Source organism: Mus caroli, chromosome 6, assembly GCF_900094665.2.
Source record: "Mus caroli chromosome 6, CAROLI_EIJ_v1.1, whole genome shotgun sequence".
NCBI lineage: Eukaryota > Metazoa > Chordata > Mammalia > Rodentia > Muridae > Mus > Mus caroli.
The window spans coordinates 132532705-132550610 of NC_034575.1; the positions used below are offsets into that span (position 1 = coordinate 132532705).

Genomic DNA, 17906 nt, shown 5'->3' on the forward strand with positions numbered 1-17906 from the left:
AAGATAAAAGAGAGAAGGGCTAGAATAAGCTCTTTTATATCAACTGAAAATTCCAATCTGAAATATGAACGTCCTATTTGTATCTCTCTGTATGTTTATATGCATCTATCTATGTAAGCTATTTTCCTACCTGTGGATGGTATTAACAGATATATTTTAAAATTCCTTAAAGAAACTCTGTTTAGACTGGCTTAAACATAAGTAAGTAATTTTATAAATTAAATATTCCTAAGATATCCAAAATGTACCTTCAAAAGTATTTTTAGAGGAACTAACCCAAATGTTTTAAGAATCCAAGTTAAGGCCAGTCATTACAGGCTCTTGTCTGTAATCCCACACTCAGGAAGCTACAACAGGAGGACTTCTAGCCAGCCTGGGATACAAATCAAACCTGAGGAAATCTAGATTACACACAATCTAAAAAATAAAGAGCTAAGTAAGTTAAAGTAAATTTGGGCAATCTGGCAAGAGAGACTAATTAAATATTGTTGGTTTAATAAAATTTACCCAGGAATGTGGTTCAGCAAAGCATTCAACATCTACAAGGTCCCAGGTTCAGTTTCCAGCACAAAAGAGATAAAAAATAAAATGCTACAAGTGGTATCTGTATTCTATGTCTTCTAAGTTTCTGTATGATACTAGCATTATTTATTTTGCTTGGATAATATTCTACTAAACTTTAACAGGTTAGTTCCAAATAAGCAAATAAAACACCTGCATTTGCAGTTAGCTGAAGTGATTAATCTAACAAACTCTATTTTAAGAGCAATTATGTATTGAAATAAACCAACGTGAGGCTAGGAAAAAGCTCAGTTGATGAAGTGCTTGCTACATAACAAGCGAGGGCCGAAATTCCTATCCCCAGAACCCATATGAAAAGCCGGGGATAGCAGTACAATTTAATTCCAGTGCTGAAGACAGAAGTGGGTGAATGCGTAGGGTGGGTAGATCCCAGGATTAAGGCAGCATGGCTGAATTAATGACCTACCCGTTCAGTAAGAAATCCAATCTCAAAAAAACATGTGAAGAACAACTGAGGAAGATACCTAGCACTGATCTCTGGTCTCCAGATGTGCAACACTACATGTGCTGACATATGCATGCACATATTCATACAGATATGTGCATGCACACACACCATACACTAACCTATTGTGAAGACAGTATCCAAAATCTTTGGTACTAATAAAACTTCAGATTTGTGCTACAATAGTTCATAAGTGTTTATTACCTATCTAGATCATTTTAGTTAAACTATAAACTGAAATATGTTTTCTACTTACGTAGTTTCTTGCACCTTATTTTTATGGTAGAAGAACTAAATCTATGAACTTATTAAAGAACACTTATTTTGAAAAGTAGTACTGGGCTGGGAATACAGCTCAGTGGTAGTATGTGTAAAGCCCCAAGTATGAATCTCAGCACCACAAAAAAAAACTAATAATAATAAAAATTGTAAGAGAGAAAAGTTATATTGTTGGGAAACATCTGGCTATAAAAAAGGTGAAAGATGTGTATTCTTAAGTCCTATTAGTCTTACTATGAAATGCTGATGTGCAAGTTTCATAATTAAGGTCCAAGTAACTTTGTCTTAAAATATCAGTTGCTGCAATTACACAAGTTATAATTTTATATGCAAATGAAACTATTAAAAATAGTGACACACAGAACAATTTCATATGTAAGATATGCAGGCTATGTCTTTGGGAAGAAAAAAGACAACAGTTTTGTGCTAAAGGCAAATGTTCCAAAATGAGTTTGAGGGAAATGTTGGACAAAATCTAAATGGCTATAAAAGTTTTTAATTTAATCATGACAAAGGAATTTTGTTCAAGTCAAAATTGGCTGGAATCCAAAGAGTTTATATAAGAGTTTCTTTGGAATCCTTTTGAAAAATTAAGATTTTGGTGTTCTCTGTTAAAATTGCCAAATTCAGAGGTATGAGATTAAAGAGGATTTAAAAGGCTTGCCTCTGCCTTCTTAATAACTGTAATAATCCCTGTGGACAGCATATGCTCTCTATCTTATCTTATTCTCCATGCTAATGCTGGTTTTATTATGTGCTGGATTGTTTAAAACAAAAACAAGCAAACAAAAACCTCATTTAAGAACTAGGATTTTTTTCTAACCATTGGACTACCGACCTATTTAAAATCACATCCAGTGTGGTTAAAACCAAGTATCACTGTGCCCTTTCATAACCAAATCCTAAATAAAGTGCGTCTAACATCCTGCCTTTAAGATTCTCAGAGGACCCGGACATATCACAAAGAGCTTTTTTTTTTTTTACAAAGAGTTTTTAAAAAAAAAATGTAAAAGTCCAAAGTTAACAATAATAGTGCTTATCTGATTAAATTCTATTGGTAAGAGCTGTCAAAAGAAAGCTTATCCTCCCTAGGTTCCAGGAGGGTAAGTAAGGGGTTAGTAATTACTCTGAATTCAAAAGATGCATACAAAACTGAAATTACTAGGAATTAACGATGTGTTACGGGTCGGCTTTGCTCGGTGTCAAGACTACATACAGTGCAGTGCAGTCCAATTATACCTTTGGTTCAATGTTAACTTGGCCACAGTTAATTACTTTAATCTGAATGCAGTAACTTCTAGGTAGACCAAGGTTCTTAGCTGAGAACACATGTCATTAACTTAAGGAATTTTACTGTATGGACATGAAATGTCTACTCCAAACCTACTGAGTCTTTTTATTTGATAAGGTTTACATATTCTCGATGTATTTTATGTTTGCTTGTTATTTTGAGAACACTATGTCTGATGCTTGTTACACATCTTTAGTTTTTTTCTCTCTGAAAAAGCTATATTCATCTAAATTCACGTATCAGACGCACTGCCCACGCCTCCTCTAAAGTTAAGTCAGTCTGCTCTCAGTCATCTTACAGCTTTTCTGCTTTCAGACATCTTACAGCTTTTCTGACTGACCCAATTTGATGGGCATGCCTCAAAAAACCACCACACATACTTGCCAACTGCATTGTTTTTGTAGCAACCATTCACCTTTAAAATTATTGGTAAAGGGTTAGTCATGCCATGTGATTTATTCTGTCATCTACCCTGATGCTTCCTGGGACACACTTGCAAATTAGCAAATATTCACCTTCAATTAAAAAAAACAGTTGACACTGAAAAAAGTTATTGTGTGCCAGGAGACCTTTGTGCGCAGGTATCTAAGGGCATCACTTTGAGATCACACAAGAAGATGGAGTCAGGATTTCTAAACAGCTGGTAGATAAACAGATGGGTTCATGAAACAAACACACAGAGACCCAGCAAAACAAGAATTAATTACACAGAGCTGAATGAACTGTTAAAGGCTGAATGTGGGATTTGTTTACAATATTACTGGTGCTTTAATGTCCTACTTCCTGGGTGAAGTAATCTCTCAATCAATCTCTCTCTCTCTCTCTCTCTCTCTCTCTCTCTCTTAAATTCTCTATTACTGTTAACAGTCTAATCCTTTCTAATCTAAATTACCCTTTCTCCTTGCCTATCTCCTCAGTTCCAGAGCCCCTCCTGAATATAACTCTTTGCCTAGGTTCAGTCTGCCTCCAAACTGGAAGAACCGTGGGTGTCATTTTCAAAGTCCTGCTTTAATCTCATGGTACCAGACATTTTTAAGGAGTGCCAGTCCAGTTGAATTTAAAGGCTATGTTCAGAGCTTTCCTGGAAACTTGTCCTACTATGTAGCTCACAGAGTTCCAGCTTCATGAGTACATTAAGGATGGTCACTTCCTGACAGGCCCCAAAATTCCAGAGCATTTGGAGAACATCTGAAAGATAGGACTTAACCTAAATCTCATAGGTACAAGAATTGAAACCTGATGTTGAGTTCTTCCCTTACAATCCCTCACTTCAAGAGACTTAAAGAATCTGAAAGTCCTTTAAAAGTTCTGACCAAAGTCATCAAATGACCCATTAGATGTGTGGCAAAATACTATTCCTGTCACACCCGTGAGAGCAATCGGCCAAATCAAATGTAACTAACTTCACAACCTCTTGTTCTATCTCCAAAGGAGCCAGGCTTTGTTCTGAACAACGGAGATTCTGACAAGTGCATGCAGTTCCCCACTGACTAGGCTCGACCAAACTTCACAGACTTCCTTCCCTCCTCCAACAAGCCCTTAAACTCTGGCTCACCCTAAGCTTAGCAAGCAGATGCACAACTTTCTTCCTCAATTCCAAGTGTCAGCTGACCAGACAAAAACAGAATTTTCCAGTTAGACAATTTTGATCATGCAATCTGCGTACCCCTCTCCTCTTGGCCCAACTCCCACAGAGCTCCTGCTGGCCTTCTGGCCCTTCCCTAGGAATGGAGTGTTTTTGTAGTTGGTGTTGAAACAGGCAGAGATCCTAAGGAAAGCACTTCTGCTGAAATGAACCGCTCCTTTACCCAAGTACATATCTGTCTTTATTTGCAATCCTATAACACACTGTCTACTTACAAACTCCAAAACTCTATTATTGTCCTCTATCAAAAGTGATTAGATGGGTGTGGTGACATTGCCTGTAACTCCAGCTACTTAAAAGGATAAAAAAATTCATTTGAGCCCAGAAGTTCAAGGTCAGCCTGGGCAACGTACCAAGCCCCTGTAACCATAACAATAAACATGATGGTACACTCACATAATCCCAGATGAGATGAGAGGATTATGAATTACAAACCAACCTAGGCTCATGGTGAGACCCTGCCTTTACTAAAAGACTTGGGTAAAAAGGTAAAATTGATACCTATAGGAAGCACTGAAAGTGGAACTTCTGTCCACAGTTCGAGCAACCCAGCCTGATGTTACCGCCCACCGTTCTAATTACGTGAAAGGAATTTCACACAGGATTTCTAGGCTCTTTTATCTTCTTCTAAATGTGAATTTAGTACTATGAACTCAGTATATGTCACTATGGAAATGGTTTAACTAAGAGCTAGGAGGATGGCTCGGTCAATACACTGCTTGCTGCTCAAGCATGAGACCCAGAACTCAGGTTAAAAAAACAAAAAACAAAAAATTAGACAGCAAAGACAAGCATCATTCCTTGGAGCTCTTGGATAGCAAGTCTAGCCAAATCTGTAAGGTCAAAGTTCACTGAGAGACTGCCTCAAAGTGTAAGGTGGGGAGCAACAGAAGAAAACACCCAACATCAACCTCTGGCCTCCGCACGCATCTCTCTCTCTCTCTCTCTCTCACACACACACACACACACACACAAAATATGGCTGAACTATGACAGGGCTATTTATAAGTCAAAAGAGAGAAGCAAGAAATGCTAACAAGTGTCTAGATAAATCTCAGCAGCCCATGGAAATGATATTCTACAATCTTTTTCAATAACCTCAATGGGTTTCTGCCAGGTGTAGTGACACATGCCCCAGCACTGCAGAGGCTGAGTCAGGAAGACTCCAAGTCCCTGCCCAGCATGGACTACAGGGTAAAAACCTTTCTCAGAAAGGTGAGGACGGGGACCAGATTTTAAAAATAACTTAAAAACTTCAACAAGCAAGCCCATATTCACTTTAGAGTTCTTCATATGTCTATACAATGCAATATTACTTATATAAAAGGAATTAAATATAGATTCATGTTATACTATAAACATTATTAAAACTGTGCAAAGTGAAAGAAGCTAGACACAAAAGCCCACATGCTATGTTCTATTTCTATGAAATATTCAAAGTGGGCAAATTCAGAGGCTGGGGCAGAGAGAGATTACAAAGTGACAGCTAAGAGGCACAGAGATGGCTGGAGAGTACTAATAATGTTCTAGAATAAGACCATGGTGATAGTTTTACAACCCTCTGAATTAAAAAAAAAAAAAAAAGGAGCAGACACTTAAAAATGGAAATTTTTATGCTATGTAAATGTTTTTAAGTGGAGTTTTCTGGGTTTTGGGGTTTTTTTTTAATGTGAATTATAGCCTTTTTAATGTTTTTTTTTTAGAACTTTTTTATTATTTTATTTAATACACTGTAGCTGTCTTCAGACACACCAGAAGAGGACATCAGAGCAGATGGTTGTGACACCATGTGGTTGCTAAGAACTGAACTCAGGACCTCTGAAAGAGCAGTCAGCACTCTTAACCGCTGAGCCATCTCTCCCGCCCTTTACTGGGTTTTAGATTAAAACCCTTTTAAATGGGTTTAAAAACTCAACATAGCCAGGCATGATGGTACATACCATAACCCAGCACTGAGGAGGCAAAGGCAAGAGGAACACAGATTTGAGATCTCTCCAAAAAAAAAAAAAAAAAAAGCAAAGACTGGGCTGTGATACAGTGGAGAGTTTAGTGTTTGACTTTCTGTATCCCTAGCCTGTGCGTGCAGTACAGGCTCCTGCATACGATGACTCCCTGCACATCTCCATTCACTCCCTACACACACCAAAACTAGCTATGGCAACTTCATATAAAATGCCTAGCATTACATTTAACAAAGACGCACCTCCCTGAATCCTTTAAATCATCTCAAGGGCACTTATGCCACCTAATAAGCGCTGTTTAAACACTGCTGCTGAGGAAATGAAAAGAAAGGGACGTCTGTACTGGTAAGCACAGATACAGCTTTCTTTTGGAGGGGAACCTTTTAGAGGATTTTGGGGGGGTTGTTGTTGTTGTTGTTGTTGTTGTTTTGGTTGGTTGGTTGGCTGGCTGGCTGGCTGGTTTGTTGTTTTGGTTTTTTGGGACAGGGTCTCTCTGTGTAGCCCCAGTTGCCCTGGAACTCACTCTGTAGTCAGGCTGGTCTAAACTCAAGAGATCTGCCGGCCTCTGGCTCCCAAGTGCAGGTATTAAAAGGAAGATATAGATTCTTAACCTTCACTTTCTAATGAACCCGGCTGTAAATAATGAAGACTCTGACTCTTAATAATCCACACAGTGTGGCTTGGGTCTCACAGAGAACAGAGTAACCAAGTCCAATGCAGAAAATACTTCCTAGTCAAACATTTGATGGTAGAACTTTTTATGGTTTGAATGACGGTTTTCAGGGGGCGGGGAGAGTGGCAATTGCTGACCATGGCCACCTTTGCATTTCTGTTTCACACTGAGAATCTGATCAGCAACATTATGCTTGGTAGCAGTCAGTTACATACTTCAGTGTCATCAAAGCACTTACACACAGCCCTGCTAAGCAAGCTATCTAACAGAGAATAGCCCCACAGCATCAAAGTGCCAGTCACTCAACTGGAAGAACCCAAGGGCTTTCCTTGTTTGCTAACCTCACGCTAAACAGCCTGAACCTTTCCTGAGTACAGTTACTGCCACAAATAGCACAAGTGTAAGGAACAAAAACTCTGTGCTAATATAACAGCGAACAGCACTGTTTTCTCTGTACTTTTTCTTTTGAGCCAGGCAGGGTCCGGGCTGGCCTCTAAGCTGCAGTGTTCCTGTCTTACCTCCAACTACCTAGGATCACAGGCATGTGATAGATACCCTGCTCAGCAAAATCAATCATTTCAAGGGCAAATTGTTACTTCATGTATTTGACATTTCAAAATGAATCCTACAAAATAGTGCTGTAGTCACTAAAAGGAAACATATTTTACAGAAGACACAAAACACTTATGTTAAGGCTAAAAAACACTAAAGAACTTAGGAGATATCACATCTACTCGGTCTTCAGAAAGCAATCTACCAACTGGATACTTTCTATTATTTTGATAAAACTGTATTACCTGTGCTTACTATTTTAATAAGGGGGAAAGTATCACAATCAATTGTTTGAGTTCTCTATTTTCTAGTTTATTAATAATCATCATCACCCAACTCACCCTCTCTTAGGGCTGGGGAAATGAATCAGTCCATAAAGTATGGTTTCTAAAATGTTTTCCAAGCAGGAAGACCTGAGTTTAATCTCTAGAACCCATATTTAAAGGGGGGGGGGGGGGGGGGGGGAGGGGGGGGGGGGGGGGGGAGAGGGAGGGAGAGAGAAAGAGAGGGGGGGGGAGCTAGAGATCGTTCAGCAGTTAAGAGCACTGACTGATCTTCCAGATGTCCTGAGTTCAAATCCCAGCAACCACATGGTGTCTCACAGCCATCTATAATGGGATCCAATGCCTTCTTCTGGAAACAGAGAGACTGGGATAAGCAATATCACTGGGACTCACTTACCAGACCAATGTAAAAACTCTGCCTCAAACTATGGAAACTGCATTCACAAGAACACACATACCTGCGTACACATGCACACACAAACAGAAGATGAAAAGCAAGGTGTGCGTGGCAGTTCACACCTGCGCTCCCAGCATCTGGGGAGGTTTAGGCAGGACAAGTGCAGCAAGTGTAAGGTCAACCTGAGCTACAGTGAGACTTGGTCAGAAAAAAATATATTTAAAATACTTAATGTAAACTAGCCATTAGCCATCTCATTTCACATAAAGCAAAATACAAAACATCAGAAGTACAATATTTCAGTGGTAAATTTAAAATTTCAAAACGTAGTCCAAAAATTATCAACTGGTAAGCAGTATCTAATAGCAAGAACTTGAATGTCTTACTAAACTTAGGTAAGCATTGATTTTCTCTCATTCTGAGACAAGATTTCCCATAGCCAAGCATGGCCTCAGCTCTCTGGGAAGTGAGGCTCACCTTGAGCTCTTGTTCTTCCTTCCTCTTCCTTGTAAATTCTGGGATCCAGCCACCAGGGCTGACTTGACGTGGCCACTCAGACACTGTGTACTGTGCAGCCCTGCTTCTCAGCCTCCCTACCACGACTCCCTGAACTCCTGCTGTTCATGACGGAACAGAAAGGAAAGCAGACTGCATAGCTTAATGTCATAAGAGGCACAGAACGACAAAAAATAGGATGATAAGACCCCCACACCTTTCTAATATAGTGGTCCCTCTATAATCATCTCAAACATAAACTTTCACTAAAATTTCCACAGTGAAAACCAAAGTTCCTGCAGTAGTTATACTACAGTTGTGTTACTTATTTTTCCAATAATCTAAGTTATTCAGACAATTTTGTTCTCACAAAATAATTTCCATCAATGTATAACTTTTTATAGAACCACTTTTGATACTAAAAGAGAGAAAAGTCCTCTTTGATGGTCAAAGCATGGTTAAGGACACAGGTCAGTTTAACAAATGGGAACACCTCTAATTAAAGCTAAGGAAAAAGTTCTCTAAAAAAACTGATCAATGGGTAAACACTGTTAGCACTTCTGGTAACAGTGAACTAAAACTTTCAAGTTTTACAAATTATTTTCTAGCCAGGTAAGCAAATCTAGGACAAGGAAGCTGGGGTGAGAGCTTCAGACCAACCCAAACTGAGTCCTCATCACCATTACCAACTCACAGTGAGCCGAACCCTCAGAGGATCACCCAAGCGCTCCAGTGCTTCTCACAGCACACGTTCCCTAAAAAGTCCAAATTTTAAAAAGATGGCTTGGGGGCTGGAGAGATTGCTCAGCCTTCTGCAGGTCCTGAGTTCAAATCCTAGCAACCACATGGTGGCTCACAACCATCCTTAATGAGATCTGACGCCCTCTTATGGTGTGTCTGGGACAGCTACTGTATACTTATATATAATAATAAATTTTTTTAAAAAGATGGCTTAATGGGTAAAGTGGTTGGTAAGCAAACATGAGGATCTGAATTCATATTTCCAGAAGCCATGTAAAAAGCCACCCAGAAACATCTATAGTCTCAGGATTGGGCGGTAAAGACCAAGGGAGCCAAACCAGCCAATCAGTAAGCCCCAGACTCAGTGTTCAAAAGCCAAGGAGCAGAGCAACTGAGGAAGATGACTAGTGCCTACAAACGTGGATGAATGTACCCACACACAGGAGCACAAGCACACAAACACACACATAAAGCTGTTGTGAGAGCCAGGCATGGTGGTCCATGCCTGTAATTCCAGCACCTGGGAGGCAGAGGCAGGAGGAGCCTGAAGCCAACCTCCACTCTGTAAGCAGACCTGTCTCAAAAAGGAAAAACAACGTAACAAAAACTGTATCACTGTCAAATTTGATGGCTACTGTGCAAAGAAAGGTACAACTGACCCTTTCACCTTCCAGACTTCTCAAAGCCCATAAATAGAGCAGAAATCTCCAAAATTGACCCTTGGCTTGATAAAGACAATAAGGTACAAGGAGACTAAGTGGCCAACCAAAGCACAAAACACCAAACTTAGAAAAATAAGCTATCCCGACTCCCATGCCAAAATTCATTTGACTGCCTCAAAACGTTGTAATACCTGATTTAAAGGAGAAATCAATTTTGAAAGACTCACTTTTCTAGAAATATTAGCTGTAAACACTTCAGTTTGTTCAGATACCATTCACATCTCTACAAAAAGTGGGCTGGGGGAAGGAAGACAGGCAGGCAGCAGAGAATTGTCATATGAACAAGCCCGGCCACAAGAGAACATCTATGTTACACTCCCTTCCCCACAAGGCTCAGGGACCATCTCAGAAGAGGGAGCGAAAGATTTTAAGAGCCAAAAGTCATGCAGGAGCAGAGCAAAATAATGTCTTCTGGCCATGACAGGAGTGCTGCACACATGAACTCACAGCAGCTGTGGTTGGCTGCATAAGACCCACACAAGATCAAGTATGTCAGCATCCCAGCATAGAGGTGGGGAGGGAGGCTCATGAGCTACAGAGGAGATACAGACAGATGGCTGCTGGTGGAGGAAGCGTCCTTTTCTCTACGTGTGTGGCCCCTGACAGGTTTATTATGCTCCAGTAAATGGTACCAAACCCAACAGTATATAGGCAACACAAACTGGACTTGGTAGACTATTTTAAAGACAAAGAACTCAAAGTTCAGAGCGGATGAAAACAGATCTGGGAGAAGTCAGGAGTAAGAAGATAGGAGAAGGGATAGGAGAATAAATATGATCAAAATATATTGTATGCATGTATGAGATTCTCAAAAATAAAAATATTTTTTACAGGAAATAAGAATTTTAAGAAGTCTCCTCAAGCTGGGCGTGGTGGCGCACTCCTTTAATCCCAGCACTTGGGAGGCAGAGGCTGGAGGATTTCTGAGTTCGAGGCCAGCCTGGTCTACAAAGTGAGTTCCAGGACAGCCAGGGCTATACAGAGAAACCCTGTCTCGAAAAACCAAAAAAGAAGTCTTCTCAAAGAAAACCAAGATACAGTACTTACCAAGTACCTATTTTGATGTCATCTGAAAACCTGTTTTTTGTTTTGCGGGTGATAATGGTTGTTGTTATTGATAAAGGTTTCTTTTTTTTTTTTTTTCCCCATACTGGCCTCAAACTTACTATACTGTCTGGGCTAGCCTTGCCTCCTATCAAGTGCTGGTACTACAGGCATATGCTTCCATGCTTGCCTTCAAATACTGTAATTCTTGCAGCTGGATTTAAGAGTGCACACTGTCTTTTAGAGAACCTGAGCTCAGTCCCCAGCACCCACATTAAGTGGCTCACACCACCTGTAACTCCAGCTCCAGAGAACCCATGCTTCGTTCATTATATACAGACACACATAATTTTTAAAAATTAAAAAATTAATTTTTTTATAAAACTGTGGCTCTTTCCAAAAATATTTCATCTAGAAAATCAGAGATAATGTTTTTCCTATTGGTACCTGAGTAGACCTAACCTAAGCTGTGGGGTCTGAAAGAGCAAAGCCCTGTCTGCCTTACTCCAGCCGTCCTGAGGAACTGAGATTCACACAGGAGCTACTCCAGGCACACTGGCCAGAGAACGGAGAAAAGCCCTGCTCTACAATGAACTAGCTGACAGAGAGTGCCCCAACTTCTTACAAATGACAACAATATCATCTACTTTAAGCACTCTTGAGTCTTAAACAAATTAAATCTCTAATCACCAACAATTGAGGACATATCCATAAATAATAAAAAAAAATTTCACACACACAGAAAAACATTATTTATAGCCATATATGGCTGCGAGGCATGCCTGTGACCCCCACACTCAGGAGGCTAGGAAAGGGGAATAGTTGAGTTGCATTTGGAGGTCAGCCTGGGCAGCATAGAAAGATCCTGTCTTTAAAACTTTTTAATTAATATTTGGAAAGCACTCCTATGTTACTTCATTAAACACACCTAATAGCCCTTGCAAATCAGCCAGACAGGTATTATTACCCATGTTTTATATATAAGCTGAGACAGAGAGAACCAGAAGCAGAAATAATGAAGACCTAGCTTTAAACTTAAGTCTATGGTGCTAAAATCCTCAACTTTCAAGTTTTTCCCAATATTTTTTGTCACTTGGTAACTAGGACAGGGTGCAGCCTGGCGATAGCAGTATTAAATGACCTTCAACTGCTGGTAAGTAAACAAGGCTATAAGGGACAAAGTCCCAAAGTCACACATCATCACAAACCCAATGTAAAAGTACCACCTCTTCTGGGAACTACAAGTAATTAAATCACACTTTGCTCCTGGGAAACCAAGGGTGACTGTCACTTATAACAGAGCCTAACAGTGCCAAGAAGTGAAGAAACTTTACATTAGGAGTCTTTTACACCAAAAAGACAGTTTCCGTTGGAATGATACGTGCTCACAACTAAGTAATGCCAAACAGAAAAACAAAGACCTCCTTAGCATTATTGTATTACATTTAAATAAGCTCCACTCTGGACAGTTACCTCTTCTTGATCTTGTTACACAATATCACGCCTCACCATCTCTAAACCAAAGTCATGCATGAATCTACTCAACTCTAGGCTCAAACCTGTTATCAAAATAAACAAACAGTCCTATGTCCCCTCTCTCGGATGTCACAGATTCAGACTTTTCCAACTCAAAATCAATCCACTAGTTCTACATTTTAACTCTTATGAACTTGTCAATCATATTCACGTGTCAATTACAACTTTCTCACAGCTATGGCAAAATCTTTCAACGTAGAGTGTACTATAACAAAATAAACACTTGAGATGATTAAATCTCTTGAGTAATAATATTGAGCTCCCTGCCATGGAAATTAAAACAGCAATTATCTTTCTGGTATTTACGAAAAGGACTAGACAATTCGGGATACGCTTATTTTTAGAAAATGGTGAGGGTTTTTTTTAAGGCAACTACTCTTATTCAAATACACACATACATAGATGATAGGCTGTCCCACTTACATCATAAGATTGTTAGCTACTAGCCTACTTTGCAAACTTCCATACTTCTGACGGACGTAAACTTGAGCTTGTTAAATTAATAACTAAGAAGCCCAGAGAGGTCCCATGAACTGGCACAGGTAAGTTAACAAAAGCGAACTACAAGATACCACCAGCACCTCAGTTCTTGCACAGGTTAACACTCCACAGCACCAGCCCCCGTCGCTCCTCAACTGGAGAAGACCAGTCGACAAGGTTTCCATTGCAAACTGTCACACAACAAAAAGTCAGGACGTGCGTCTCGGCTTCACAGTCCAAATCCAAAACACCACAGAGCCACTACATTTAAGCGATTCCCATAGCAAATTACCCAGGGCATTCTCTGTTATTTACTAAAGTGCCAAGCAGTTCCCAGGGGTGCCCAGCAAATGATAATTTAGTTCCCAGGATAGGCTCCTCGCCACACAAGGATGACTTCCCTACTTGGTGCCAACTGTACACTTGCACACTCCGCAAACAGGGGGCGAGTCCTGAATACCAGGGCTTACGAGGGCAACGTTTGTGTTTTTATTATGGGCTCAGATGATCCCCAATGCTGAAAAGCGCGACCTATCACCCTAGAGTCAATTTCCAACTGTGCTCTCACCCAGGACCATTCTATCCCCACGGAAGACAATTATTAGTTGTAACAAGGCCTAGAGAGGGGAGGAGGAAAGAAAAATAGTGGGGTTTAAAGAAGAAGAAAAAAAAGTTCACCTAAGAGACACGGGAAAGGTGAGCTCAGGCTTCGAGGGAGAGGGAGGTCAACACCAATGGTGCTGAAAGCGCAACTACAAAAGCCCCTTTCTGCCCCGAGTGCAGGCGAGCCGGGCACCGTCAGTCATTCCGATGGAGTGCGGGGGGCCAGGGGTCCCCCCGAGGCCCGCAGCTTTGTCCGGCGGCGCCGCGGGGCCGGCCAGGGGTGTGCGCTGCGGCCGGGCGCGGCCCCCGACCGCGGGCCCCTTCCTCGCGCGGCTCCCCAGCGCCAGGCCTCTGTCCCCCGCCGCTGTCCCCGCCACCTCCCCTCCCCCTCCCGGGACCCCGGCAACTTTTCCCCCGGCCTCGCCTCGCCTCGCCTCACCTCTCAGCAGCACGCAGAAGCTGCAGGCCAGGAGGCTCCTCAGCACGGCCCCCATCTTCCCCCCACCACCGCGCGCGCTCGCGGCCCTCACCGGCGCCCGGCGGCCAGGGGACGCGCGGGCGAGGAGCCGGGGCGGCCGCCGCAGCGGCGGGTCTGCACGCTCATGCTTTCCGCGGCCGGGAGAAGAAAGAAAAGGGCGCACGTCAGGGCTCTAGCGCGCCGCTCCGGCCCGGGCTCGCGCGACGCCAGCGCCTGCCCCCATGCCGCCGCCTCCTCCCGCGGCGCCCCACGTCCCCCGCGCGGCGCCTCATTCAGCCTCTTCCTCTCGCAGCGGCGCAGGGATCCGCCGCGGGGCCGCCGCCGTCTCCCTGCGCGCCCGACTCCCCCCACCCCCGGTCCTCAGCGCGCCGCGGCCGGACCCCGGGAGCCGCGCGCGCCGACTCCCCGTAGAGCCCCCGCGGGGTGAGCCTCGCGAGCCCCCGCACGCTGCGGGGATAAGGTCTTCCCGAGGCGCATTCCGATGGGATTCTTTCCCCGGGCGGCGGAGGGCGTGAGGCGACGTCGGCCGACACTGGGGCCGGCGTGGTCGGGACTACTTTCTGCGTCCCGGCCCGTCGCCGCCCGCGCCGCTCTTTGTGCGCCCGGCCGCCGAGCCAGGTGGAGCTGCGGACCCCGGGGCTGCCCCGGGACGCAGGAAAATCAAAGTGGCAGTGCGGCTTACGCTCGCCCGAAGCGGCGGGCCAGGGGAACGGTGTGCAGAAGCCAACGCGGAGCACATCGCTAGTGGATTGGGTTGAGAATCCTCATCATGGGAAGTAAAATAAACCAGAGTCGGACTTAAAAAAAAAAAAGTATGTTTTCTCTCAGTGTGGAGCCTGCTTTACATATACACATAAAGTCACACACATGGGAAAAAGACAAAGATTGTGGGATTGTATACACATAAGTAAACCTTACTCAGACAAGTTTCCCTCATATGTGGATCTAGGTGTGTGTGTGTGTGTGTGTGTGTGTGGAAATGCCTTTATATATGAGTTAACACATAGATGATAAGAAAATAAAAGTATGACTATCTGGGAAAAAGAGTGAAGCTAATGTTGGGGGAAGAGGCACACACATGTTAAAAGAAAATTATGTGCTTGAATCTTACCCATCATTACATACAATGAATATAAACCAAGAAAAAAATTAAAGAAAAAACAATAGTTTTTTTGTTTGTTTGTTTATTGCCTTCCAAGAAATACAGACTTTTTTTGTGAACTAAGCTGACTAGGACTAAAGCTTTCTAAACTGAGAGAGAAAATCCTTAGTAGCTAACAGCAAAGAGAAAATAAAACATGTCTTTTCAGGGGGGGAAGGGGTTTACAGGTCTGAGAGAAAAAAGGAGCCCCTAGAACAATCTCTACCACTACATGTGCACTGGGCATTCCCTAGTAATAGCCCAGATGCCCTCTGCAGTCACCTGGCCGGCTTCAGCCTAGGCCAGCCAGCTCCAAAAGTTAACCATCAGCTGTGTCCTGTCCAGCCATCGCACACCCTTTCTGCAGGCGAATGGGCAAAGGGCTCACCTAGGGCTTGCAGGCAAATTATCAGATGGGCCACTCAGAACTACCCTGAGATAAGACTGGCTTTGCTGTGACTCTCTTGGCACACATGAAGAATTTGAGACACTCGGTGACTTATCCAAGGCCACTCAAGTCCTGAGTAACAGAACCTGAAGCAACCAGCTTGGAGGATTGTACAAGAGTGTTAGGAAATGTTTTCAGGTAGGCTGGTGAGGGAGCCCGGTGGGTAAAGGCACTCACCACTAAGCCCGACAGCCTGAGTTCAATCCCTAGGACCCAGAATGTGGAAGGAGAGACCTTATTCCTTCCAGCTGTCTCTGACCTCCATTTATATGATATATGCCGTGGTACTCACCCTCTCCAGGACACACACACTTTTTTGTAAACAACAACAAAATTTACATGCTTAAAAGTAGTGAAGATGGAAAACAGAAGGGGATATGGCGTGGTGGCAGACTTTCATGTGCAAGACCCTAGATCGCTCTTGTACAAGACCCTAGATCGCTCTTGTACTGTGGGAAGAAACTGGAGATCTCAATTATGCTGATGTAACATGTGTGCATATGTGTGCACAGACCTATTGTATATTTGAGCAAAGGGCAGAATTGATAACGCAAAAGTAGGTATCAGCATAGAGGTGCGCTTTTCTTCCCTGCCCTTTAATAGATTGTGTTTTTATTTCCTAAAGATACTGGAGTGAACCTCTGTAATAGAAGCCTAGCAACAATGCTTATTCTCATTGTAGAACAGATTTGTCACTCAGCCATTTAATTGCACATTAGACACGGTCCCTGGGCTAAGTGTTGGTGATTTAACAATGAGAATAACCGTAGTCCTCACACTCAAGCTAACACCCTGATTTGGAAACACACATGAGTTAAAATGTTATACTTGCTAGATGGAGACACTCTTGAGTTTGCCTAGATAGTTCAAAGAATGAGAAAATACCTGGAGAACCCTGGCTTGAAATGTCCCTCGAGAGTCTGCTTTGCTGACCAGGCCAACGAAGCATCCCAGGCAGAAAAAGGACGGGTGAGAAGGCACGGGGCTAACTAGAGCACTTGGCATGCTGGGATTTGAAAGTAGCTCCACCATGGGGCTTTTAGAGAATGTCAAGAAACGAGGGTGGACCATTACATAGGAATTGTGTTTATTACTAGAGAAGGTATTTATTTGTTTATTCATTCATTCATTCCTTTGGGGGTGTTGAGGCAGAGTTTCGTGTAACCCAGGATGACGTTCAACTCTCTGTATAGTCGAGGATGACCGTGAGTTTCTGACCATCCTGCCTCCACCTTCCAAATGTTTGGATGACAAGACAGTGTCACTACTCCCAGCTTAAAAAAAAAAATGGTGTAAGCCAAGCTAAGTTTGGAGATGTTCAGGAATTTTGCATATGATAGCGAACTCTGCAAAAGGGTCAGTCCACAACAGGCCTGAGGAGTGAAGATGTGGTATTTAAAAGAAACAAGACACAAGACAAGACCAGGAAACCATTTCAAGCAGGTGTGTAACACAGGCTGGTAGTGTTAGCACTTGGGAGGTAAAGGCCGGAAACTCAGGAGCTGAAGGCCAGCCTCATCTACAATGAACAAAGGAAAAGCATTTCAAAAGCCAGGTTTGGTGAGCAGCCTGTCATCTCAACACTGTGTGGGAGGCTGAGGTGGGAAGAGCCTGAGCTTAGTTCAGTTTGGGCTGCATAATAAAGATTTACATCCTAACACACAAAAGCCATTGAGAAGGAAAGCGGTCATAAGTTACACCATACTTTTTTAAAGATTTGCTATTAATTTTCTGTATGTATCTGTGTCTGTGTCTGTGTGTGTCTGTGTCTGTGTGTCTGTGTGTGTCTGTGTGTCTGTGTGTGTCTGTGTCTCTGTGTGTGTCTGTGTGTCTGTGTATGTCTGTGTGTGTCTGTGTCTGTCTGTGTCTGTGTCTGAGTCTGTGTCTCTGTCTGTCTGTGTCTGTATCTGTGTGTGTCTATGTCTGTGTGTGTCTGTGTGTCTGTGGTCTGTGTGTGTCTGTGTGTATCTGTGTCTGTCTGTGTCTGGGTTTGTGTCTGAGTCTGTGTCTCTGTCTGTCTGTTTCTGTATCTGTGTGTGTCTATGTCTGTGTGTGTCTGTGTCTGTGTGTCTGTGTGTGTCTGTGTGTATCTGTGTCTGTCTGTGTGTG

General features: G+C 42.8%; 1 protein-coding gene across 1 annotated transcript in view; it reads right to left on the reverse strand.

Moving 5' to 3' along the window:
- The window catches only part of Lrp6 (LDL receptor related protein 6), a 114753-nt gene extending 100241 nt beyond the window's left edge, over positions 1-14512 (reverse strand). The window contains exon 1 of the mRNA XM_021165898.2: positions 14170-14512. Within this exon, the coding sequence (XP_021021557.1) occupies positions 14170-14224 (55 nt within the window). The 5' untranslated portion in view covers positions 14225-14512. The remainder of the gene's footprint in view (positions 1-14169) is intronic.
- Positions 14513-17906: the final 3394 nt, after the last annotated feature.